General features: G+C 52.6%; 2 protein-coding genes and 1 non-coding gene across 14 annotated transcripts; 1 reads left to right on the forward strand and 2 right to left on the reverse strand.

The window, feature by feature from the left end:
- The first annotated feature begins 1,052 nt into the window (after window positions 1-1,052).
- On the forward strand, window positions 1,053-20,999 carry TRIP10 (thyroid hormone receptor interactor 10). Of its 4 annotated transcripts, none has more exons than XM_036459686.2 (15): window positions 1,053-1,194; window positions 2,390-2,505; window positions 2,591-2,647; window positions 3,684-3,831; window positions 3,908-3,970; window positions 4,241-4,345; window positions 4,436-4,564; window positions 5,143-5,289; window positions 5,405-5,599; window positions 6,622-6,789; window positions 7,050-7,159; window positions 13,013-13,145; window positions 13,352-13,497; window positions 13,588-13,706; window positions 20,747-20,999. In XM_036459686.2, the coding sequence occupies exons 1-15, from the start codon at window positions 1,171-1,173 to the stop codon at window positions 20,791-20,793; spliced, it is 1,707 nt and encodes a 568-aa protein (XP_036315579.1). In that variant the 5' UTR covers window positions 1,053-1,170; the 3' UTR covers window positions 20,794-20,999. The 4 variants fall into 4 exon arrangements, with proteins under 4 accessions (XP_036315579.1, XP_036315577.1, XP_036315580.1 ...); XM_036459684.2 differs by lacking the exon at window positions 20,747-20,999 and adding an exon at window positions 13,818-14,239; XM_036459687.2 differs by lacking the exons at window positions 6,622-6,789; window positions 20,747-20,999 and adding an exon at window positions 13,818-14,239.
- SH2D3A (SH2 domain containing 3A) lies at window positions 14,242-25,500 on the reverse strand. 9 transcript variants are annotated; one of them, XM_045589170.1, is made up of 12 exons: window positions 25,355-25,500; window positions 24,608-24,669; window positions 23,915-24,012; window positions 21,838-21,974; window positions 19,657-20,006; window positions 19,267-19,343; window positions 17,185-17,678; window positions 16,959-17,074; window positions 16,634-16,808; window positions 16,441-16,552; window positions 15,818-16,003; window positions 14,242-15,155 (listed from the first exon to the last, which is right to left on the reverse strand). In XM_045589170.1, exons 4-12 carry the CDS (start codon window positions 21,904-21,906, stop codon window positions 14,995-14,997), a joined length of 1,740 nt encoding a protein of 579 aa, XP_045445126.1. In that variant the 5' UTR covers window positions 21,907-21,974; window positions 23,915-24,012; window positions 24,608-24,669; window positions 25,355-25,500; the 3' UTR covers window positions 14,242-14,994. The 9 variants fall into 9 exon arrangements, with proteins under 9 accessions (XP_045445126.1, XP_045445133.1, XP_045445131.1 ...); XM_045589177.1 differs by having other exon boundaries at window positions 23,886-24,012; XM_045589175.1 differs by having other exon boundaries at window positions 24,608-24,672.
- Window positions 22,062-22,168, reverse strand: LOC118731463. Its single transcript, XR_004991876.1, has one exon. It is a non-coding gene; the product is annotated as a U6 spliceosomal RNA (small nuclear RNA).
- Window positions 25,501-26,158: the final 658 nt, after the last annotated feature.

Genomic DNA, 26,158 nt, shown 5'->3' on the forward strand with positions numbered 1-26,158 from the left:
GCTAGGACCCTAATCCCAGGCTGAGCTATTGTGTCCAGACCCCAGCCTCCCTTACACTCTGGAGCACAGCCCACTTTGCAATTCGAGGATTTCTAGCTCAGAAGCCACCAGCAGGTGGGGCCAGGTCTCCACAGAGCCATCTCTCCTAGTGTGAGCTCCCGAAGCTATCCTCCAGGGCTCCCTGGTACGTTAGTGGGCATCTGCGAGCCTAATTAGTCCCGATGGCCAGAGCGCCCAGCTCCAGCAGAGCGTTTATCACCTCAGTAGCTATAAAGCAGTAAAGGCGGGAGAGGGTAAGGGTTGGGGCTGCTGGGATCTCTCCCTTTTCATCCCAGAACCTCAAAGGGATTAACAGTGTGAACCAACTTTTATGAGGGAGCCCCAAGACTTCCCAGCCCCAGGCCCTAACGTGGAGGGATGGGCGGAGTTGGAATCCCAGGACAATTAAACCTCATTGGGTCTTGATGGGAGCTACTGAAAAATGGGCAGGTGCAAGCCCTTTTAAGTGGGCGGGAGCTGAGGAAAGTCCTGGGCCCGGCGCCCCAAGGACGGCCTGTCCTCAGTTTCCCGGCGCAGACGTTAGGGGAGGGAAGGCAGGATGCGGTGGGGGCTAATGGACCCGGTCTTGGCGAAGCCGCGCGTCCTGGGCAGGATCGAAGTCCTCCGATCCTTCCTGTGGCGGGAGAGACCAGACCATTTGTGGGACGAGCATAGACGTCTGGAGCCGCGCCGGCCCGCAAGAGCTGGGTGACCTCAGGTTCTCCCTGCCAAGGGGTGGGGAAGGACCTCTTAGAGGTTTTTTTTAGTGTCTTGACCGTTAAGATTGAAGAGAAAGGGGAAAGTTAGAACAGTCCGAGACCGGGCATGTCGGGGAAGTTAAAAGGGGCCCGGGGACTTGGCAAATGGGTGGGAGTCCGGCGTCTGTCCAGTTCCATCCCCCCCACTCCAAACCCCCCTTTTAGGTTTCTGGGCTGGAGATCCTCGCGGCCGGGGCGGGGCAGAGCCCGAGGGGCGGGGCCTAGCCACAAGGGGCGGGGCCTAGCCGCGAGTGGGCGGGTCCTGGGCGGGGCGGGGTCGGGCGCATAGCCTTCGAGTGAGTTTCCCCGCGGAGGGCGGCGGGCGGCGGGGACCGGGTGCGGCGGCCTCGGCGGCGGCCTCGGCGGGAGCAGGATGGATTGGGGCACCGAACTGTGGGTGAGTCCCATCGGCCTGACTCCCTAGTTCTCATCTTCCTGGGGGTCCAGACGCCACCCTCCCTCTGCCCCCCCTGCAGTTCCTTCGCCGGAGCTCCACGCTTTCCCTTCCACCGATCCCTGTAGTCCCCGCTCCGCCCTCTCTCTCTCTCTTTCTCTCTCTCTCTCTCTCGAGGAGTTTCCCGGGACGTCTCAGGAAGCTCGGGGACAAGGGGGAGGTAGACCTCGCAGGTGCGGCGTGGGGAAACTGAGGCACCGGGTTCCGCGTTGAGGGGGAAGACGAAGTCCTGGGACCAGGCCGGGGCGGCCGAGCGAGGTCACCTATTTTGGGCGCCCTGAGCTGGGCGGGCGGCTTATCTTACGGCCCCTGGGCTCCTGCCCGCCGCCCGCCTGTCCGCCTGGTGAGGGGGAGGGGACCCTCTGGCCACTTCCAACCCCACGTGGGACGGAGGAGTTCGGGCTGCCCTTTGCGTCACCTCCGATCAGCACCTGGGGGCTAGGGACGCTCTGCGGGGGGGAAGGGGCCGTGAGGCTTGGCCTCCTCTGTTCCAGGCTCAGGGAGGGGCCGCCTCCAGGCAGCCTCTAACCTCAGTTCTGGAAGTCCCAGGAATTCCCCCCTAATTCTAGCCGGGACCTCCGACCCCTCCTTTTTCTGGAGGCGGGGGCATCTGTGGGGTTCCCGGGTGCAGCGAGGTAACTGCCTTGCCCCCTCCTCAACTCTGGGGTTTCTTTTGGAGGTGCAGGGGAATTCGTGGGGAAGCGGGGGAGAGAAACTGAGTACCTCGGGGTGCCTGCCCTTTGGCCATTCTGCCCCTCCTAACCCCCAAGAGGCAGGGAACCCGGCCCCGGTAGCCCTGACTCACGCCGGGCCTGCCGGATTTTCCGGAATCCGGGGGGGATTAGGGGAGTCGGAGCGAGGGGAGTGGCCCTACCCCCATTCCACACCCCTCTTGGCCGGTCCGGAGCCGGAGACCCTGTCGTCGTCGTCCGTCTGGGGCCCCGCCCCTGTTCCCTGGCCCTTCCCGGGAAGGGGAGGGGGTTCCCGCTGGTTTCCTGCCTCCCCCCGCACCTCCAGCCGAGTCCGAGCCGGGGCGGGTCCGGGAAGCCACTCCTTCTCCGAGGGAGCCCAGAGCCTTGAGGCTCCCTGCTATCTGGCTGCGGGGTCTAGACCCGGTCCTCCCTCTCCCTCCCGGCAGGATCAGTTTGAGGTGATAGAGCGGCACACGCAGTGGGGGCTGGACCTGTTGGACAGATACGTGAAGTTCGTGAAAGAGCGGACGGAGGTGGAGCAGGCTTACGCGAAGCAGCTGCGGTGAGACCCTAGGTTGGACAGGCCCTGGGGCTAGAGGGTGCCGTTGGGGGCTGGGGGCTCAGCCTTCCTGCCTCTCCCCCCATAGGAGCCTGGTGAAAAAATATCTCCCCAAGAGGCCTGCGAAAGATGACCCTGAATCCAAGTAAGGATGGGGAGAGGGTGTGGGGCTGGACTGGAAGCAGGGATGGGGGTGGGAGCCGGGGGCTTTTGTCCCGGTTTCTCTCCCAGAGCTGAGTCACTCAATCAGATCCCTCAGGTGTTATCTAGATTCCTACCTAGAGTTAAGAGTATAGGCCCTGGCCACTGTGACCCAAAAAGGGGAGAGTTCGATTCCTGTCTCTCTCTCTCTCTCTCTCTCTCTCTCTCTCTCTCTCTCTCTCTCTCTCTCTCTCTCTCTCTCCCTCTCCCTCTCTTCCTCTCTCTTCCTCTCTCTCTCTCTCTCTCTCTCTCTCTCTCAAACCAATTAAAATTTTTTAAATAAATAGGTACAGGCTCCAGAGTATCAGGGTTGCAATTCTAAGTCCACTACTTTCTAGCCAAACTGCTTTGGGCAATTGACTCAGTTCTCTGCTTCCATTTTCCTCTATCTGTTAAACCTGGGAGGCTCCAGCAGGTACTAAGTGAGTGAGTCTGGGCAAGTGACTTAATGGTTGTGCCTCTGTTTTCTTTATCTGTGAAATGGGCATGATGACCATGACCTTGTGGTCGGCGCACATGAAGAGTAACTGAATGAGTGTGTTAAAACAGTGTCCAGCCCATATGGGTCTCATGTTCAGAACCCAAAGGGTTCGAGAAATCCAAAAGTTTCTTATTTGGAGGCCACCTCTGATCAGAACTCACTTGATGGGGATCAGGTCCATTATGGGCTTGGTTTTTCTCCCACTTGATTTTTAACCCTTCTTTCTGCAAAAATACTTGTAGTGTCTGGTTACAGGATGTTGTCCCTGACCCCACTGGGATGCTAGACAAAAGATGGTCTAAGCATTGCCATCTCCTTTCTAAAACCCAAAATATTCTAGGTCCCAAAATGCATCTCACTCAAGCAAGGGGTAGGGGTAGGGGATACGGCCAGAATTTGTCAGGGCTTCAGGAGTGAATGTCATGAGCCTCCCCCTTTCTCCTGTGGAGGTGGGTCCTGGGGTCTGACCTCTGGCTGGCTGTCCCCTCTCTCCCCTGAGGTTCAGCCAGCAGCAGTCCTTCGTGCAGATTCTCCAGGAAGTAAATGACTTTGCGGGCCAGCGGGAGCTCGTGGCTGAGAACCTCAGCGTCCACGTGTGTCTCGAGTTGGCCAAATACTCGCAGGAGATGAAGCAGGAGAGGAAGATGGTGAGTGCTCTCCTCCCGGGTCTTCCCGGGGGCCCTGCCGTGACCCGGGTGAGCCTGTCACTCTCTTTTCCCACAGCACTTCCAAGAGGGACGTCGGGCCCAGCAGCAGCTGGAAAGCGGCTTCAAACAGCTGGAGAATGTGAGTTTGTGGGTGTGGACGGTGGCTCTGGTCCACAGGGTGAGGGAGCAGGGTGAGGGTTGCTGACCCACAGAGCCTTTTGTCTGGCTAGAACCTCTCCCCTAACCCACCCCCCCCACCCCCCCCAGGAAAAAAAAAAAAGGTTTCCAGAATGCCCATTGCCCCCCATTTGCTGGGTTACTTCCTGCCAGCTGCTGGGATCTTGGCTTCCCATACCCCCTCGCCATCAGGGGTGGCAGCTCCTTCACTCTGGTTCTGTCCACCGCACAGAGCAAGCGTAAATTTGAGCGGGACTGCCGGGAGGCTGAGAAGGCGGCCCAGACCGCAGAGCGGCTAGACCAGGATATCAATGCCACCAAGGCGGATGTGGAGAAGGTGCTTGTGGGGCCTGGGGAAGGCGTAGAGGCTGGGGTGGGATGGGGCCAGACCCTGACAGCGACTGACCCCCAGCTCGATGTTCCTCAGGCCAAGCAGCAAGCCCATCTCCGGAGTCACATGGCAGAAGAAAGCAAAAACGAGTACGCAGCCCAACTACAGCGTTTCAACCGAGACCAGGCCCACTTCTATTTTTCCCAGATGCCTCAGATATTTGATGTGAGTGTTTCAAGCCCTTATCTCCCCCCACACACGCACACCCCCCCCAAAAAAAAACAACAAACAACAAACACACACACACACACACTCACTGTTAACCATCTCCTACACATCTGTCAAAACCCCAGCTGCAATGTCCTAATCTCCAAAATGAAAGGGGTTTTAGAAACAAAATGGTAATAGTGAGCTCTGCCTTCACTCCAGCTGTTCCTTCTGCCAGGGATGGCTTCCTTTCCTCGTGAGCATTCTATTCTAAGCCCCGGCTCTTAACAACCCCTCTGAAACATCTTGAATTTTCCCTCTCCCTTTTCAGCCTTTCTGTTCCACTCTTTTGTCCTAATCCTGGGATTGGCAATATCTGCGCTGGGTCTGCTTTCCCTCCAAAGCCCTGGCTCCATGGTCACCTCCCTTGAGGAGCCTTTTTTGACCCCCTGGGCTGGGGTGAGGGGGTGGGGTGGGGGGTTGGTCCTTAAAGTCCCGTCTGAAACCAGCCTGGCCCCTTGTCCCTCCCTTGACCACCTTGGGTTGGAAGTATCTGCTCCGGCCCCTCCACAAGTACCCCTGCCTTGTCCCTGTAGAAGCTGCAGGACATGGATGAGCGCCGGGCCACCCACTTGGGGGCGGGGTATGGGCTGCTGTCGGAGGCTGAGCTGCAGGTGCTTCCGATCATCACCAAGTGTCTGGAGGGCATGAAGGTGGCTGCGGCTGCCGTGGACAGCAAGAACGTGCGTGCCTGGTGGTGTGCCGGCGGGTTGTGGGGGGTGGGCAGGCGGGCCCTGAAGGTTAGGCACCTCGTCTGACTTCCGACTGCCCTTCGCCCTGCCCGTGTCCTCCCCGCAGGACTCCCAGGTCCTAATTGAGCTGAACAAGTCCGGCTTTGCTCGCCCGGGCGACGTGGAATTCGAAGACTTCAGCCAGCCCATGAACAGAGCGCACTCGGACAGCAGCCTGGGCACCCCCTCCGAGGGCCGGCCTGAGCTGCGAGGCCCGGGCCGCAGCCGCGCCAAACGCTGGCCCTTTGGCAAGAAGAACAAGGTGGGGGCCAGGGGTCTTGGGGAGGGGGTGTGAGTGAGTGGGGACAGCGGTGTGTGTGCGGGGGGGGGGGGCCTGAGTCAGCCCCAGCCATTGGAACGCCGAGTCCTGGGCAGGAATTTTCCTCTTGGCTGCCGGCCCAGGCTAGAGGGAAGGCTGTGATTGGCCTGCGAGTCCCCTGAGGCTGACGGGGGGCCAGGAAGGGAGGGTGGGTGGCTGTGGTGTGTGTCTGCTGCTTCTCGGGATGCTAAGAGGAGACCTGCCTGTGGGATTTAGGGCTGAGTGAGGCCCCGGATGCTGACCATAGGGACTCCCCCAGACACTTCTCATCCCACCCATGAGTCTGGGTCCCAACCTTCAGGCTGTTTTTGTCTTGGGATTTTTGGTTTTCACTGTCAAGCACATACTTGGACCCTCCTGGTTTATAGCTGCTACAACTGCCCTCTCCCTAGTTTGTATCTTTGGCCCTTGGTACCCCACTTCAATATACAAATTGTGTCCCTCTATCCAGCGGACACCCCACCCCCCGTAACTCTCTCATATTTCACGCCTTTGACCCTTCTCTCAGCTTGCCCTTGACTCCTGTGGCCCCATACCTGTATGAGACCTTGATTTCTGCATGCACCTCCCTCCGTGTGGTGGACTGTGAGCCCAGAAAGCTGGGGGTGGGGGGCAGACACATGGGCTTCCCTGTACCCTCAGACCCCATCCTAGGTACTGGGCATGGGATGCAGGGGCTGTGGAAGACCCTGGGGGAAGGAGGGTCTGGCCTTCTGGCTCACAGTCTAATGCCCCCACCCCCTGCCACCTCCCAGATTTTTGTGTTGTTCTTTGCATGCATTTTCTGTGTGTGATTATACATCTTGAGTTGTGGTTTTCTTACTGTTTTTTTTTCTTTTCTTTTTCTCCATTTCGTTTTTTCCTTTATTGCATCCCTCCATCGGTCCATATTGTATTCGTTCTCTATATTTTACACCCCCCTCCCGCACCCCACCCCACACCTCCTCCTCGGTCCCCACTGGTAGCCGCATCCCCCACCCCTCTCCCCCCTGGGGGGCCCCCTGCCTTCGGCATTGCCTAATGGATCCCCATCCCCCCGCTCCGGCCTCGACCCCTTGGCCATACTGAGTGAGATCAGTAAGTCAGTCAAACCGCGGCTAGCATCCTTCCGCAGCTTTCGAGGCAGCCGTGGGGTAAGTGAGGCCTCCAGGGGAGGAGGAGAGGGCCCCCCAGCCTGCCCAGTGGCCGGGAGGCGGGACCCTGGGCTCGCTTCCTGCTGCAGGCTGGACCCACTCCTCCCATTGCGTGACTCGGACCTGCTTTGCTCATTGCATGGCCTTGCCCCCTGGGAACCTCGGGTGGGGTGGAAGGCGGACTTGGAGTGTCTCATGAGTGTGCTAGGGCCTGGAAGTTCACACTCCACAATCCCAAAGTCAGCTCTTTCTCCCTGCAGACAGTGGCAACTGAGGATTTTAGCCACTTGCCCCCAGAGCAGCAGAGAAAGCGGCTTCAGCAGCAGCTGGAGGAGCGTAACCGTGAGCTACAGAAGGAGATTGACCAGAGGTAAGGTGAGAGGGAGGCTGGCAGAGAGGAAAGTAAAGCAGTGAAGACAGCCCTAGCCGGTTTGGCTCAGTGGATAGAGCCGCGGCCTTTGGACCAAAGAATCCCAGGTCGGATTCGGTTCTTCATGGTAGCGATGTCATTTTTCATTTCTTCTTGGTTCTTCTTCAGTTCCTCTTGGTTCTTCTTCAATTCCTCATGGTTCTTCTTCATTTCTTCTTGGTTATTGTCAAATTTCTTTTCCATCCTTTTTAGCCATCTTATGATCATTACTCTGAATTCCTGCTCTGGTAGGTTGCTTGCCTCTAACTCGTTTACTTCCTTTTCTGGCGATGTTTGCTTTTCTTTCATGTGCTGGCTACTTCTTTGTCTGCCCATGGTCTCTCTTTTCAGGATGTCTGGTTATGTGGTTTTCTTTCTCCTGCGTTGATTTAAAGGCACAAAATACAACACTACTAGGTACAACACAAAAAGCACTGAACAGAAATGTATTTGCAACATTAATAACCTCTAATAAAGGTGATCACTAGAGAAAGGCAAATTAGGAGGTAGGGGAGAAAGAAGAAAGGTAAAAAAAAAAGAGGGATAAATAATGAGATAGAAAAAAAAAGTAGTGTCGAAATGAAATTGGGAAACAGGAGAGAGAGAGAGAGAGAGAGAGAGAGAGAGAGAGAGAGAGAGAGAGAGAGACAAGAAGTAGACTACAATTTGGATCAAGGGCACGTACCTCGGTCTCTGGTTCCTCCCCAGCCCAGCCCTGGTCTGGGCTCCTGCAGGAGGCAGCCAGTCCATGTGTTTCTCTCACATGCATGCTTCGCTGTCTTTGCCTCTCTCTTCCACTCTCCCTAAAAATCGATGGAAAAATGTCCTCGGGTGAGGATTAACAACAACAAAATAGTAGAGACTTACCATGGGGTTGCATCCAGTGAACGAATCATGAATTGAAAATACCAAAAGTCAAAACGCATTTAGTACTGCAGTGCATAGTGCCGGTTGTTTGCCTCTATTACTGGCTGACTGGGAGCTCTGGTTCTCTGCTGCTGCCAGCATCACGACAGAGTATCACACTGCATATCACTGGCCCTCGCAAAGGTCAAAGTTCGAAGTATGGTTTTTGCTGAATGGGTATAGTTTTTGCACGATCATCTGTACGTGGAAATGGTACTCAAACATCTTCCATCAAGCCCCAATCTCTGGTGGTTATACAGGTGAGTCCCACCCCACTCATAAGAAACCATTCCTTCCCATTTCACACAACTCATTCCAGCACACAGACAGTGAGTGAATGCCACCGGCACATTTTGGAGTCTGGTGGAATCTCTATTTTAAAACCACGTAGCAAGAATTCAAGAAAATAGAGGTATGGGCTCGTTTTTCTTCACTTAGGATCTTCGAAGCAAAATCCTAGCCAAGCAAATACAATGGCCATGGTTGCACAACAATGTGAATGTACTTTATGCCATGGAACTGTACATTTGGCATAAATGAGCCAAAAATGGCTCAAATGGGAATTTTTATTCTGTATATGTTTTAATAAAATATTTAAAAAAAATTTTTTAATCTTTATTGTTGAGAATATTACAAATGTCCCTCTTTTTCCTCCCCATTGCCCCCCTCCACCCCAGTTCCCATCTGGCCCCAGGCCTTCACCACCCTATTGTCTGTGTCCATAGGTAATTCATATATGCATATAAGATCTTTGGATAATCTCTTCCTACTCTTTCCCACCCCCCTTCCCTCTGAGATTCGTCAGTCCCATATTTCCATGCCACTGATTCTATTTTATTCAACAGTTTATTTTGTGCATTAGATTTCTTGTTTGATTTTTAGATTAAATTGTTGATAGATATGTATTGATTTTCATTTTATTGTTCATATTTTCTTCTCCTCCATCCTCCTTCTCCTCTTTCTTCTTCTTCTCCTCTTCTTAAAGAATACTCTTCAACATTTCATGTAATACTGGTTTGGTGGTGATGAACTCCTTTAGTTTTTCTTATCTGTGAAGCTCTTTATCTAACCTTCAATTCTAAATGATAGCTTTGCTGGGTAATCTTGGTTGTAGATGCTTGCTATTCATCACTTTGAATATTTCTTGCCACTCATCTGGCCCACAAAGTTTCTGTGGAGAAATCAGATGATAGTCATATAGATGCTCCCTTGTAGGTAATTAACTGCTTTTCTCTTGCTGCTTTTAAGATTCTTTCTTTGTCTTTAACCCTTGGTATTTTAATTATGATGTGTCTTGTTGTGAGCCTCTTTTGGTTCCTCTTGTTTGGGACTCTGTGCTTCCTAGACTTTTAAGTTTATTTCTTTCACCAGATAGGGGAAGTTTTCTGTCATTTCTTCAAATAGATTTTCAACATCTTGCTTTCTCTCTTCTCCTAATGGCTCCCCCATAATGCAAATGTTGATGTTCTTGAAGTTGTCTCAGAAGCTTTTTACACTATCTTCATAATTTTGGATTCTTTTTTTTTTTTTTTTTTTTTTTTTTTGCTCTTCTGATTGGGTGGTTTTTGCTTCTTCATATTCCAAATCCTTGATTCAATTCTCAGAATCCTCTACTCTACTGTTGAAGTATTCATTATATATTATTCTTTTTTAAAATATATTTTATTATTGATTTTTAGAGAGAAATGGAAAGGGAGAGAGAGATAGAAACATCGTTGATGAGAGAGACTCATTGATCAGCTGCCTCCTGCATATCCCCTACTTGGGATCAAGCCTGCAACCCAAGCATATGCTCTTGATTGGAATTGAACCTGGGACCCTTCAATGAACGCTCTATCCACTGAGCCAAACTAGCTAGGGCTCCCTGTAAATTATTCTTTATTTCAGTTAGTGAATGCTTAATTTCTGACTAGTTTAATATATATATATATATATATATATATATATATATATGTGTGTGTGTGTGTGTGTGTGTGTGTGTATTTGACATTCTCCCTAAGATCCTTGAAAGTCTCACTACGTCCCTTGAAGGTTCATTAAGATCCTTGAGTAATCTTATAACAGTTGTTTTAAACTCTGTATCCAGTAGCTTACTTGCTTCCATTTCTTTCATTTGTAACATGTTTCTTTGTCTCTGCATTTTGACTGCTTCCCTGTGTTTGCTTCTATGTGTTAGGTAGAGCTGCTGTGTTTCCTGGAATTGGTAGAGCGGCCTTGTGTAATAGGTGTCCTACAGAGCCCAGTGGTTCAGCCTCCCCAGTCACCTAAGCCGGGCACTCTAGGTGCAACCCTATGTGGGCTGCATGCACATTCTTGTTGTAGTTGAGTCTTGATTTGCGTCCCTGGGAGGAATTGGCCTCCAGGATCAGCTGCACCTGCAGTGGAAGAATACTATGCGGGAGACACCTGTATGGAGCAAGACTTGCTTCAGTGGGGCTTGGTGCTCACTGAGTCTGCCCCTTGAGTGTGTCACTTGTGGATGTGTAGAGTTGTAATCTGCTATGGTCTGAATCTGTCTACTGAGCCACTGACTCTAGGGCCTCCTGGGAGGTGCAAAGTCAGCCACTGCCTGGTGCCACCTAGCAGGAGCTACAGAGAGATCCGGAGATGACCGCTATTTGTATTGGGCTAGGAAGTGTCCAGGCAAGGCCCAGCAGTGAGGCAAGGCAGGCTGGTGCTAGTGCTAAGGGTTGGGCCTTTTATTGATAAGTTTGGGCCTTTTATTGATAAGTTAAACTGCTTGTTTAAGAGATTTTTAGCAAAGTCTGAAGGCTGAACCAGGGCAGGCCATTCAAATGGAAAAGCAGCTGCAAATGGCTTTGGTGGGTCTGCAAATTGGATGGGGCAACGTCTCAGGAAATCACCAGGGCACAGTGACCAGTGAAACTGTGTGGGCCTCGCTGAGAGAAATTCAGATATGGCTACCAGTCACCTCTATGATGGGACAGGTCCCAGCACAGGAACAATGAGAAAACCACCCTGAGTTCCTGCCCAATGTCAGGCAGTCCAATTCCTCCTCGGCTTTCCCCAAAGCTGTACCCTTGCACTGGAGCTCAGAGGAATTGTGACAGTGTAAGCTCACTTGCAGGCCCTTTAAGAGGAACATCTGGGACTCCAGCATCCTCCATGTCACTCAGCCACAATCCCTGCTGGTTTTTATAGCTGGAAGTTATGGGGACTTCTCATCCCAGCTCTGGAACCCTGGACTGGGGGTCTGGTGTGGGGCTGGGATCCCCTGTTTCTCACAGGAGGCCTTGGAGATCTCCCTCCCAATGAAAGAAACACCACACATGGGTGTCGGACCAGCCCGTTCAGCGCCTCTGCCCCTCCTACCAGTCTCAGTGCACTTTCTTCTTTACTTCTCTTAAGTGTGGGACTTTCATTCTGCCTGATTTTAGGCAATTGTGGATGTGGTTGTGGGAGGTGGCACATACTGGTGTTTACCTGTGCTGCCATCTTGGTTCTGCGCTTTGCCCTGCCTCACGCTGGCACCAGGCTTTCACACCGACCACTGCTACTGCCAAGCACAGGGAACTGGGAAAACTTTTCTTTTTTTTAAGACTTAAAAAATCATGAGACAGTTGGATGTTGCCCCGGTAATGCAATAGATCCAGAGACATAGAAGCATGGACTAGACTGGCGGATCGCAGAGGGAAGGCAGGGGAGGGTGGGTTGGTGGGAAGAGCTCAACCACATAACATGTATGCATATATATATAACCCATGGACACAGACAACAGGGTGGTGAAGGCCTGGGGTAGGGGGTAGGAGCAAGCTGGAGGAAGTCATGAGAAAACGGGGACAGAGGTAACACTTTCAACAATAAAGATTATTAAAAAGAGGGGGAAAAAGAGTATCAGCTACAGTCTCCAAAACAGGGGGGGGAAAGGAAAAATCTTTCAGTCTCATTCACCACATTGATTGTCTAAAACAATAACAACATATGGTTATCTATTTACTAACTCAAACACTTGAAATATTAACAATAAAAAGTCTGCCAGATTAAAGAAATTTTTACTCATTCTTTCCAGACAGCAAGGTTCTCTTTCCAGTCCTCTTACATAATAGAAATGACGTTTGCCGCTTGGAGACAGACAGACAAATTATATTTTGCCATCTTGTACAAAACAGCTTTTATCGGTGTAAAGTTCCATTAGGAGCTTGGAATTTCCTGAGTGTTTATGATGTAGAGCTAAAGGTGTGTGCTCTAGAGTCAGGGCAGACTGGCCTTGAATTCCAGCTGTTTTGTCGCTCTGTGCCTCAGTTTCTGCATCTCTAACATGGGTACTATTTAGACTGGAAAGCAGTTGAACCCGGATTTGACATTTCCCAGGTTCTCCTGAGAGACTGTGTGTGAGCAGAGGCAGGGTCCTGGCTGTCTTGCTTAGGACAGTGCCTGCCATGCAGTACTGTGTGTATCTGAATAAATTAAGGCACTGTTCTAACCTTCACAATCATTCCCACGTATGTATCGTTATCCTCATTTTCAAGGTTAGCATACTGAGGCAGATTCAGTAACAACCCAAACGGACAAGCAGGAAATGCCCAGACTGGAATTTAAGCCCAGTCAGTGAAGCACTAGTATGTGAGCTTTAAATTTTGTTTGTTTGTTTTTTATTGATTCAGAGAGAAAGGGAGAGAGAGAGAGAGAGAGAGAGAGAGAGAGAGAGAGAGAGAGAGAGAGAGAGAGAGAGAGAGAGAGAGACATCAGCTGCCTCCTGCATGATCCCCAGATCGAGCCCCTAACCTGGGCATGTGCCCTGAGTGGGAATTGAACCAGGGGCCTCGTGGTGCATGGGATGACATTCATCCAACTGAGCCACACTGGCCAGGGTAAAACCCATAGTTTTTGCTTTGTTAAATCACATGGGTCTGCTCTTTCTCATCTTGTCTGTCGGTCTGGTCCTAGGGAAGCCCTGAAGAAAATGAAGGATGTGTATGAGAAGACACCTCAGATGGGGGACCCCACTAGCCTGGAGCCCCAGATTGCAGAAACCCTGAACAACATTGAGCGGCTGAAATTGGAAGTGCAGAAGTATGAGGTCAGGGAAGACCCTGGGGAGGGGCGGGGGCCGGCCAGCCGGGCTTAGTCACCGCCTGGGGGACAGGGAGGAATTGTGGGGAGGCTGCAGCTGTTTCTCATCACAGCTTTGGGTGTGCATGGGTGACCTCAGGAAACATCTGAGCCCAGACTGGGCTGACCCCGGAGCCCTGCCCTGGAAGTGACCACATGGCCCCCTCCTCTCAGGCTTGGCTGGCGGAAGCTGAGAGCCGGGTCCTGAGCAACCGGGGAGACAGCCTGAGCCGGCACACCCGGCCTCCGGACCCCCCAGCCAGCGCCCCACCCGACAGTAGCAGCAGCAGTAACAGTGGCTCACAGGAGAACAGGGAGAGGTGAGTGGGGTGGCCACGGTGGGTCTGCCTCCCCCGGGACATTGGGGGGTGGGGGGAGCTGTCTTCACCAGCTTCACTCTCCCCTGTCAGCTGTGAGGAGCCCCCCTTGGAGGAAGGCCAGGACACCCCCATCTACACAGAGTTTGACGAGGATTTCGAGGAGTCTGCATCCCCTATAGGTCACTGTGTGGCCATCTACCACTTTGAAGGTGAGCATCGGTTGCCTGGGCAGGGGCGGCGGGGGGGGGGGGGGGCATCTGGCTGGCTTCTGTTGAAATGCCCCTAAAGCAGGCCTGAGCCCACCACCACTCCCGCGACAGGGTCCAGCGAGGGCACCATATCCATGGCTGAGGGTGAAGACCTGAGTCTCATGGAAGAGGACAAAGGTGATGGCTGGACTCGGGTCAGACGGAAACAGGGGGGCGAAGGCTACGTGCCCACCTCCTACCTCCGGGTCACGCTCAACTGAACCCTGCCAGAGGTGGGAGGAGGGGGGGCTGCCGGCTGCTGCTTCTGGGCCCCAGGGGGCCCCAGGACCTAAGCACTTTATTTCTGCCCCCGTGGCTTCAGCTGAGACCTGTGTAACCTGCTGCCCCCCACCTCCACCCTACGCCTCACCTCAGATGGACCCGCTGTGCCTTCTACCGTTGATGTACATACTCATGTTTTAAATCTTTTTGCCTGCCACTCGGCTAGGGCCGTTTTGTTTTATATATATATAAAAAAAAAAAATATGCAAAGTCCTTGGATTCCATGCTTTATTAGGAGGTTTAGATAGTGGGGTTAGATATTCAAATGCCACCCTCCTCACAGGCCACCCGGGGTACGAGGAAGGGAAGGGGGATTAGGGCACACTTTGGACACACTCTGTTCCTGAGAACTGGGCCCTTGTCTGCAACCAGTGTAGGGAGAAGGGTGGCCAACCTCCCTCCCATGTTCACAGCGACTTCCTGAGAACAGGTAGCGTCTGTTGAGCACCTGCTGTGTGCCATGCATCCCCCACCCATTATCCCACGTAAATATCGAGCTTTCATTCCCATGACAACGCCTGGGAAGTTCGGGCTCACTCTACGTGGAAGGCAGGCACAAAGAAGCCAGGCAGCCTGCTGGCAGTCACAGCTTTCTGAGAGGCATTTGAACTCTGGCCTGGCACAGAGCTTCCAGTTCTCTTATCATGAGAAGCTACACATTCACCATTTGTGGGATGGGGGTGGGGGTGGGGCCGGGAGAGGGCAGCCAGCGCCTCCACGGGCCTGGGTCTCCTGTGGCTTAGGGGTGAGGGTAGGGATGGGGGGGAGGCTGCCCCTCACCCCAGGATCCCTGTATATTTTTAGGGGGCAGGGTGGGCTTTTGCAAATCTGACCCCCCCTTCTGCAAGCCAGGGTGTGGGTCCTCACCCTGTTTGGCTCAGTGAGCAAACTGGGGGTGATTTCCCAGGTGTCCTGCTGGGGTCACCAGAAGTCTGAGCATCCCCGTGTGAGAAAGGGGGTCTGGCTCTCAGCAGTCAGGCTCCAGGCGCAGGGACAGGACACTGAGCACCTGCCGGAACTTCTCCAGACGACTGTCCCTCGGAGCACCCTCACCCCGGCTCCCCCAGAGCAGCCTCCGCAGGAAGTTAGTGGTCAGGGCCTCCTGCAGGTCCGGGTTCGGCCGGAATCCTGTGGGGGGAAGGGCCAGGTGCACTAGGGGTGGCGCCCAGGGACCTACACTGCCCCTCCTCATATCTGCCTTTTCTCCTGGGGACTTTGACCCAGCAGGGCCCTGGAGGAACTCTGCCCCCAAGTACTCTGGACAGTTAGGTGGGGTTGGTGGGGAGCGGGGAGGCAAGAGCCGCGGGTAGGGGGGGGGGGCAGGGGGAAGTGGGCGTGGCTGAGGGGATTGGTCGGTGGAGGTGAGCTCTGCCAGGGTGCACGGGGATGACACTCTGTTCCTAGTTTGAGCTGCTAGGGCCCCCACCTTAGAGGCTGTGCCTGGAGATGGAGCCGCCCCAGGGTCAGAATTTGGGGTCCTGGGCCACCCTGTGAGACACACTTGGCAATTGGGATGGGTGGCAGTGGGAGCGTAGGTGTGGCGGGGGGGGGGGGGGGGGGGCAGGGCCACCCCCTTTGAGTGCAGGGCACTTCCGGTCATCACTGCTGGTTGCAGAGCTGGCCTGGGGGCTCCTGAGAAGAGTTGTCCCAATTTGGGTGAGACTTGGTGGGAGGCGTGGTGGGAGACTTATGATCCCTGGCGTGGTTTGGGGGCACCAGGTTAGAGCAACCCCGCAGGTTGCTCCTAAGGGCATGGCCCTCTGGCAGCCCAGCGCAGAGGGGGCACCCACCTTTCAGGCGCCGGGCCGCGGCCTTGCGGAACTTGGGTGCGTCCCGGGCCATCTGACGCGCCCCCTGCAGGGTGCGCAGCAGCTGCTCACAGCTCTCCTCCGGCGGCCCAGGGAGTTCCTCGCCTTCCAGCAGGCGCACCGCGGGGGCCACGTGAGGCAGCGCCACCTCGCCGGGGTCGCAGGGTCCTGGGGGAGAGGGGGGAAGAAGGGCCTGGGGTGGGCCTTGGACAGGGGGCAGGGCCTGGGGTGAAGAGGCTGGAGCATTGTGCCAGGCTCCCTAGGACTAAAGTAACCAAGCAGAACTTGAGCCTAGCAGAGCTAGATGGAGTCAAGGGCGTGGTTTAAAGCAGGCGCGGGGCCTAAGGGCTGGGGCCATAGGATGCATAGGGTGCAGAAGGCAGGGCTTAGGGTAAAGGGGCGGGGCCTAGGGATTGGATCCTAGGACTAGTTAGTGTGGAAGGTAGAGCGTAGGGGCTAGGGGACGGGGCGGGGGCGGGGCCTGGGGCGGAGGGGCGGGACCTGGGCTAGGGGGCGGGGCTAACTACCAGAGCCGCTACTTGGCCTAGGACTGGGTTAGGATTCTGGGTTTGCATCGGCGCGCGGCTCCAAAGGATGCCACTCACCCGCGCCCTCATCCAGCGCCCGCATGAGCGGCTTCAGCTCCTGCTCGAAGGCCACTGCGGCCTCGGTGTGGCTCCTTCGGAGCTGGCACCACGTTTGTTCCAGCCGGGACACCTGGGGTAAAGACCTTGAGCATGCCTCCACTTTCCCATCACCTGCACCCGGGCTTCCTCCCCATCCCGGCACCCCGTGCACCTGGGGCATGAGCAGGACGCCCATGACAGCGGCCAGTCCGGGCAGGTCCCCCGCCGCCCCGGGCCGCAGCGCCAAGGCCAGCTCCACCAGGCCCCTCAGGGCGGCCGTGCGCTCCTCCAGCGGCCCCGTGCAACCCAGCACCGCCAGCGCGCCAGCCAGCACCAGCACCTCGTGCCTGCGGAGGCAGAGGGCAAGGGTCTGGGGGCAGTTGGGAGATTTGCATTTGGGGGGTGAGGGAGGACGGGAGGTGGCATTGCCCACCCCCCAACTCCCTCGCTGAGTAGGGAGATTTGGAGATGGTGGGAATTCCAGGTGGCTGGCTCACCTTTCCAGCAGCTCTGACCTCAAACGATGGCCATGGGGAAGTGTGAGCAGCTCCAGGCCGGAGTCAACCCCCATGGCATCCCGCTGAGCCTGGGTCACTCCCAGCAGGCCAGCAGCCTGGGAGTAGGAGAGTTGGGGGGCATGGGGAGGAGAGGTGAGTATGTGGATGTGGGGTTCTGTTGGGCCTCCACCCTGACTAGGGAGAAGGGATCTGGTATGAGATTCACCTGGCAGTCTGCCAAGAGCAGGTGGAGGGCAGTGCTCCCCGGATGGTGCTCCAGGAATAGGCCTCGGAGAGTATTCAGAACTTTGGGCTCCAGGGGCCGATTCTGGGGGCCCAGAAGGCCAGAGGATTTGCCGGGGTGGCAGAAAGAGATGTCTGCCTGTGGTCTTGCAAAACTTTTCTCCTCCTCTTCCTCCTCCTTCTCCTTCTCCTGGGCCTCCCACCAGGGGGCTTCTGGCTGTGGGCATTGGAGGCCAGGGGGTGTTCCCTGGGCGCTGGGCACGCGGAGCACCAGCTCACAGTAAGTTGGGGGCTGTTCAGAGGCATCGGGCAGCACCAGTGAGGACGTTCGAGTTAGCTTGGTTGGCGTCTTAACATGAAGCTGCCCATCTGAGGCGCTGAGGCTGTCAGCGATGGAGCCCAGGAGAGCTGGGGGCTTCAGCAGCTCAGGGTCACTACCCATGCAAGTCAGGGCAAGTGTGGACCCAGGGGAGGCTCCTGAGGGTCATACAAGAGGGGGTGCAGAGGTACACAGAGAAGATAGTTGGGTGGGTCCTGGTTCATCCACTCATTCAGTCAGTACCCGGGCAGCCCTACCTGTCTTGGTGTGGCTTGGAACTTCTAACAAATTCTCCAGTATCACCGCTACACGCTTACCAATGGTTTGAAAATAAACTTTCTTTGGCACTTAAATAGTTTTGCGAATTCTGAATACCACGTTTTACATTCGAATCCTTTGGTTTTTGCCCCTCTGGCTGAAGATGGTGAAGCACTGACTGAAAGGTCCCAGGTTCAACTCCAGTCAAGGGCATGTACCTTGGTTGCGGGCACATCCCCAGTAGGGGGTGTGCAAGAGGCAGCTGATCAATGATTCTCTCTCATCGATGTTTCTAACTCTCTATCCCTCTCTCTTCCTCTCTGTAAAAAATCAAAAAAATATATTTTAAAAAAAACATACTAACCAAAATTCACAAAACTACATAAACATCAAAGCAGTGTAATTAAATGATGTCTGTGGTTAAGTGTGTGGTATGTTGAGTTCCAAGGTTATTAGAACTTAAAAGAAGTGTATCCAGACTTCTGGGAGATTCTGTACTTACAAAGCACTTCAATAGACCTTGTTACAGGGGCTTAACAGCTTCCCACAATTCCTAGCTCACTCTGAATGCCAGCCAAAGTCCTCACAGTAGCCCCAAAAGCTCGTAAAATCTAAGCCCCCAGATCTCTCTCTGACTCTCCCCTCTCTCCCACTGCTTCAGCTACACTCACCTCCTTTTGGCTGAATGAATAGTTCAAACTCTTATTCTGGCCCCAAGACCTTTGCACTTGCTGATCCTTCTCCCTAGGCCACTCTCAGCCCCCAGTTGTCTACATCTTTCCTTTCTTTACGTTCTCAAAATCTTTCTCCACGGGGCCTTTCCTGACAACTACTTAAAGTCTCCCTACTCTGTTGTACTTTTAATTTTTATCCAAAATTATATATAATTGACTTATGTTGTTGTTCTTGATTTGTCTTCCTCTAACAGGATGTTAGCTTCACTAGGGCAGAAACCTTGGTCTTTTTCATTCATCGATGTATCTCAGCACCTAATGCAGTGCCTGGCACACAGAGAGGACTCCTGTTGAATGGGATGGGGGGTGGACAGGGCAGATGAGGCAGACTGGGCATGAGGGAGGAGGAGACTGCCTTTAGGTAAGATGATTGGGGTAAACTGTTTTTGAAGAACATATGGTGGGTGAGGAGGAGTCAGAAAAAGATTAGGGGAATGGGCAAGAATAATTCATGCAAAGGCCCTAAGCCAGGAACAAATTTGAAATGTTCTAGCAACTGATAGAAAGATTGTGTGACTGGAGCGAGGGCACGTGGCAGGGTTATTAGGGAGGCCAGCCATGGTCAGAACACACAGCGTTTCTTAAAATAATTCCTATGTGTTTTTTAACCTACAAAGTTCCTATGTGTTTTTTAACCACTTTGAGAGTCTCAGCATCCCCATTTCCCAAAATATTTAAGTCACCTGCCCAACATCACTCAAAGGATGAGGGGCAAAGAGATTCCTGAGCCATGGGCTGTCTGCCAGACTCTCACCTGGGTCAGAGTGGCCTTCTCTTGACCACCCCACGTGTTCCAAACCTGCAGGCTGACTGTCACTCCACTTCCTAGCCCTGGGGGACAGAGATGAGAGAGATGTGAAGTCCCAGCCTAAGCAGGGCCACCCCCACCAATGCCCCAAACCCCTACTCAGGACCATTGGGTCTCAACCAGGGTGCTCTACCCCTAGGGGACTTGGCAATGTCAGGAGACACTTTTGTTTGTCACAACTAGGGACTAGTCAATAGAGACCAGAGATGCTGCTCACCATCCTATAAAGCACCTGACAGCCTCCCTCTCCTCCAACCAAGAATGATCTGCCCCCAGTGTCAATAGTGCCAAGGTGACACTCGGGTGGCCCCAGGAAGGTCGGGAGCCTATGAGTACCTGAGTAGCTCTGTCCGAGACAGGCTCTCTAAGAGGGTGTCCTCACTAAAGCTGCGTGGAATAGGCCCTTGCCGCATCACCGGGCTGGAGGCCACAGCCCCTGTAGCCTGAGTCAGTGGACGCTGGCCATGCACATAGCTGCGAATCAGGGCAGGCAGGCTTGGGAAGCGCTCATCCTCCAGCTGATAGAGGGCTGTGGGCCGGCCTGGCCGGGGACGCAAGGCCACACGAAGCACCTCAAAGTGCAGGGCAGAGCCCCGCCAGCGGCAGGAGATCACAGGGTGGCCCCCACAGGTCCTAGACGCACGGACCAAGAAGTCACCATCTTGCTGAAGAAGAGCCTCTGCCTTCTGGGGATGGAGAACACGGGGCAGGAGGTTTAGGTACAAGCCCAGATCAATAGTTCATGGTACTTCAACACCCTTACCCCCCCCCAAAAAGCCATCCTAGAGACTGGGTAGTTTTGTACCAAACCATTTACCCTTTTCTCATGGGCACACCTCTGGACTACATTTCCCAGGCTCCCTTGCACTTAGAGCTATCATGTGACAAGATCTGACCAATAGGATGAGAGTAGAAGTACAGTGGGGACTATCCACATTTGGCCCATAAAAACCCTCCTGCAAAGTCCTACGGGTTCTGCTCTGGCCAGTGTGGTTCAGTTGGTTGAGTGTCATCTAGTGCAACAAAAAAATCGCTGCTTTGCCGAAACCGGTTTGGCTCAATGGATAGAGCGTCGGCCTGTGGACTGAAAGGTCCGGGGTTCGATTCCGGTCAAGGGCACGTACCTTGGTTGCGGGCACATCCCCAGTAGGGGGTGTGCAAGAGGCAACTAATCGATGATTCTCTCTCATCGATGTTTATAACTCTCTATTCCTCTCTGTAAAAAAATCAATAAAATATATATATTTTAAAAATCGCTGTTTTGATTTCCTGCCAGGGCACACACCCACTTTTCAGGTTGGATCCCCTGTCCATTGTGCTGGCATGCAGAAGGCAACCCATGGACGTAAAACATCAATGTTTCTTTCTCCTCCTCTCTCTAAAGCCAATAAAAAATATTTTAAGAAAATACTTTTAAATCTTACAGGTTCTGTCCCGTATTTGTCAGCTGTTGTCACCAAAGCACTGGGGTAAGGCTGAGCCACAAGATAGAAAGGTCCTGACTGATTTCTGGAGCTCCGCATCCTCACTCCTCAACCTCCTTGGACTGTGACATGAACAAGGCCTAACTGAGTATCGCGTTTAGCCAGTGGCATCTTGGAAGGGTTTGTTATAGTTGCTAGCTGATGTTGACTGGTACTGCTTCTAACCTGAGTAAATATACTGTACTGGCTTGTTTTACAAAGGTGACTTCAAAATAAGCCATTACTTGATTCTTCCAGTGTGTGACCCATAAATCCTGTATACAAATTTCTAGCTGTCTTATGACTAGTGTGAAAACGAACAGGGGCTGAGGGCTCTAACACCAGAGAGGCAAAGCAGAGTTGGTGATAGGGGCTAGGGACTGAATAATATATGCAATGGACATATGTGTAGCCCTACTGGACGCCAGTTGCTGCTTTAGGTGTAAAATATATGAACTCAATCCTTTACCAAAGTTAAATGGTAGGTACTATTATCCCCATTTTACGAATGGGCAAACTGAGGCCCAGAACAGTTAAATACCTTAGGCTAGGTCACACAGAATGTAAGTTGTAGGGCTGGGATTTAATCCCAGGATGTCTGACTCTGGAGTGTGGGGTTTTCACCATTAAGCTATACTGCCTCTCATGATTTGATTGGATGCCCAGGGTCCTAGGACTCCTGAGAGTGACGCCTGAATTGAAGATGAGAGCAGGGAGCCTTGAATTGAGAGGAAGATGGGGCCCTGGTGGCCATAGGTGCCCGGGACACAGAGAAAGAGGGAGACAAGCAGAGCCCAGGGGTGCTTTGAGGGAGCCAGGACCTTTTTCAATCTCCATTACCATCTTCAACACCATCCCAAAGGAAGTGATAATTTAAATATAAGGAGTGATGTGCCACACCAACCGAGCTTCAAGACAATCCCCAGTCCCCCAGCCACCTCTTCCAACAGCCCTTGATCCTAACTCCCACATCTAGGGCCTTGGAGTCTCCGACAGGCCATGGGCAGGAGAGGCTCCGCATCACATGGTGCTGAGGGCCTGCAGGAGGCAGTACCTGGCGGGACAGGAGGCCGTGGTACCAGGGTTGGCTGGCAAAGTCCTCTCCATTCTGTGGCACCTGCATGAAGCTTATGGGGGCAATGAATGTTGGGGCTCAGCTCTGCACTTTCAACAGGCCTCAGTCTTCCACATCTGTAAAATGGGAATAATTATTCCTGCTTCCTGTGTGGCTGAGTCAGCCTTTCTATGTTCCTCTTAGTTTTCGTTGTATTTTTTATTTTTTATATGGAATACTTCATGAATTTGTGTGTCATCCTTGCATAGGGGCCATGCTAATCTTCTCTGTATTATTTTAATTTTAGTATATATGCTGCTGAAATGAGCACAGTTGGTTTTTGTGTGTGTTTTTTTTAAATTTGTTTTTGTGTTCCTCTTAGTTTTGAAGACAGCAGCCCATATCCTATCAAACCTTAAAATGCATTTTTCTCTCTCTCTGAGTATATGTGTGTGTGTGCATATGTGTATGTGTGTGTGTATATATATGTATATATATTACATATATATAACATACATATATAAATTAAACAAGTTAATCATAGTCAGATTATATGTGTGTGTGTGTGTGTCTGTGTGTGTGTATAAGCAATATAGATCTAGATATAGATGTAGATATAGGTATATGCCAGATTACAGTTGACCCTTGAGCAATGCAAGGGTTAGGAGCGCTGACCCCTGTACATAACTTTTGACACCCCACCCCCCCAAACATAACTACTAATATCCTAAGATTGACCAGAAGTCTCACTGATAACATAGTCAATTACACATATTTTGTATGTTATATGTATTATATACTATCTTCTCACAATAAAACAGGCTACAGAAAAAAAAATGTCATTAAGAAAATCATAAGGAAGAGAAAATACATTTAGAGAATTTATTGAAAATAATCTGCATAAAAAATAATCTGTATGTGAGTGGGCCCGTGCAGTTTTAGCCCATGTTGTTCCAGGGTCAATTGTTGGTACATATAAAATCAGGCTATGAGTCACTTTAATTTAGAATTGGCTGTGATGCCATGGAAACAGCCATGCATTCACTGGGACTTTACAAAGGGAGAAGATCTGTGCACTGCTTTAAAATAGAGTGGCATTTTATGCAGATGACATAATGATCCATGTTATAGAGATTTAATGAGCTAATTTACTCAAAACAATATTTATGTGGCACCCGCTGTGTGCCAAGCGCTGTTCCAGGTGCTAGAGAACCATCAGTAAACAAACAAACAAACAAAAAACTCGAGACCATTGCCAGTCTAGTTTAGGAGAGAGCGTTTAAGAAAATAAACAGCCCAGCAGGCATGGCTCAGTGGTTGAGTGTCAACCTAGGAAACAGCTCAGGGTTCAATTTTAGGTCAGGGCACATGCCAGAGTTCAGGCTCTGCTTCCAGCAGGAAGTATGCAGGAGGCAGCCGTTCAATGATTCTCTCTCATCATTGATATTTTTATCCCTCTCTCCCTCTTGCTTCTTCCTCTCTGAAATCATATATATATCTATATATCTATATATCTATATATCTATATATCTATATATCTATATCTATATCTATCTATCTATCTATATCTATCTCTATCTCTATCTCTATCTCTATCTCTATCTCTATCTAGATATATATATATATATATATATATATATATAGATAGATAGATAGATAGATATAGATATAGATAGATAGATGAACGTGCAGATGTGTCAGGGAGAGCCAAGATCTAGTGGTGGAGTTCAGATTTTCCCTAGGGTGGCCTGGGAAGGTCTCGGTCAGTACAAATAGAATGATTTCGAGGGAACAAGCCCTGAGGTTCTCAGAGTGAAAGAACATTCCAGGCTGAGGATAATTTAATTTACTAAAGTTCATAGCTTCTAAGCAATCCTTGTGCACACAAAAGGATTTGTAGGATGTAAGAAAATCTAACCTATGCATGGCTTTCCAATGTAACACCACATTTAAGGATGTGGAAATGTCAGCAAATGCAATTCTGGAGCCAATACATTTCATTATTATTATTATTATTATTATTGTTATCAAATTTAGGGCTCACACACTTTGGGACTCCCTTGATTATCACGCAGACCTGTCTCAAGTATCTGGTGGTGAAATCCCACTCTGGGGAGGAGTGAAGCAAGGGGTCACTCTCTCCACCTCACAGGGTCTCCGTGGCCTGGTCAGGATCTGCAGAAAAACAGCACCCGGATTCTTACATCATCATGAGTCAACCTAGCCGAGGGCCTGCAAAGGGCAGGAAGTTCACAGACCAGCCCTAGGTGACTTTACGGGTGGGGAGCAGTGCCAGGAGCTGGCTCTAGGCGACACATACTTCAACACCAGGTGTGTCTCCTGGATGCCTGTACACTTCCTGTTTTTCTCCTGGCCCAGGCCTAGCCTCTGTCTTAAAGAGTCTCCCAACTCCAGGTTCCTCTGCCTCATGTCGCCCTTAGTGGGCATCCAGGTGGGTCACTGACCACATTCCGGTTAGTTGGGGGAAAAGGTCAAGGTGGGCACAGGTCAGCCATAGGCTAAGTCATCCTCCTGCCCTGTGTCTTTGGGAATAATTTCCGGATATTTGGGCAGGGGAGAGATGAAGGGGGCAGAATCAGGAGAGGAGGTGAGGTAGGGGCAAACATGGGGAAAGGAGGGAGGGGGTATTCATAGCCTGTAAACCATATACGTGTGTACACATCACAGGGAGCAGCCACCAGCACACAGACACATGGAGACAGAGGGACAAACTTGACATTGAATAATCATCAATTGGCTGAACACTTACTTTGTGCTGTTCTAGACCTGGAAATACAGTGCTGATAGAGACCTGCCTTCGCCCTTGACCGTCTGCTGAACAAGACACACCACAAAATAAGAATAAGTTCTATGTGTAATCAATGAAGATGTTAAAACAGGGAGAGGTGGTAAGATGGCTGGAGGGGGCAGGGTGCTTTAAATAGTGTAGTCACCCAGAGGTGACACTGGAGCTGAGACCTCAGGAAAGAGAAGGAGACAGCGATGCAAAGGTTTGGAGAAACAGCCGTTCGGGTGCAGGGGTACAGCAAATGCAGAGGGAAGACGGAGCTTGCTTTTTATATTTGATGTTATTTAGGAGACCAGCGTGGCGGGAATGCAATGAGCAAGGAGCTCGGTGAGGTCGGCTGGGGCGAGACAGTGCAGGAATTGGTGGACCCCAAATTTCCATCTCAGGGGGATGGAATAGGAAGGGCTTTAAGAGAGGGAGGGGCACAATCTGGTTTGTGGTTTAAAAAGATGTCAGGCAAAAGTGAAAGCAGTGAGGACCTCCGTGCTGCAAAGGAAACACGCTCAGAGGAGCACACCCAGGTACACGGACACGCATGATGCACAGCGATCCAATCTGGGATTCGGCGACCCAGTCTACACGTTCGCGGACGCGCGTGGACAGACACCCAGATCTTCCCTGCGTGCAGGTGACCTCACCTGGAAAAGAGAGGACTCCTCACCCGAATCATCCCCGGGTCCTAGATCCGCCCGGGACCCTTCAACTCACCTGGGTCTGGACTCACGGAGCTCCCGAGAGGCTGCTGCCGGACTCAAGCCTGAGGTTCTACGGACGGTTCCGGGCCCCTGCCACCGGGCCAGGTGAGAGCCCAGCCCAATCACCGGGCCCTGGGCCCTTAAGACTCCGCCCCAAGACCGCGCCCCTTTAGAACCCCGCCCCCAACCGGAGTCTCCTAGGCTTTAGCCCCGCCCCCTTAGAGACTTCTTTGCATTAACCACGCCCTCTTTGAATAATACTGCGCCTCCCGCACCAGCTTGGGGAACTCCGTGCTTCCTTAAGTGGGCCCGCCCATAATTAGCATCGCCCCGCCCCTGCAGAGTGGCCACGCCCACTCGCCTCCGGCCGCCCTCAGCCCCTCTGCAGAGAATCGGGCTCCTCCATCACCCTCCGGCTGGCTCTGAGCACCCAGGGCCCCTCGGGGCGCACGCGGGAGGGGTGTCTCTCCCGCTCCTCTTGGTTCCGGGAAGGGGCGGGGCGGCCCTTTACGGGTTTTCTCCCGGAGTGGCGTGGGGTGGCGGCCGCTGTGACGTGGAAGGGTGCACTTCCTCGAGACCGCCCCCTCGGGTTTCCGGGAGCGGAACCCCGGCTGGGCGCTGGGTTTGGTGGAGAGATGCGGGAAAACACGACCGCCTCCCCCAGGGACAGCACGACGGAGCTAGACATGGGGGGCGGGGGGGAGTGTGGACATTCAAGTAGGGGGAAAGAGGTGCTGGATCTTCCGACGGGATGCCTGGAGACAATCATGAGAAAGGTGGGGGGATCGGGAATAAGAGAGAGAAGCTCCAGCCACGG

The sequence above is a fragment of the Pipistrellus kuhlii genome, unplaced genomic scaffold, assembly GCF_014108245.1.
Source record: "Pipistrellus kuhlii isolate mPipKuh1 unplaced genomic scaffold, mPipKuh1.p scaffold_m20_p_30, whole genome shotgun sequence".
NCBI classification, from domain to species: domain Eukaryota; kingdom Metazoa; phylum Chordata; class Mammalia; order Chiroptera; family Vespertilionidae; genus Pipistrellus; species Pipistrellus kuhlii.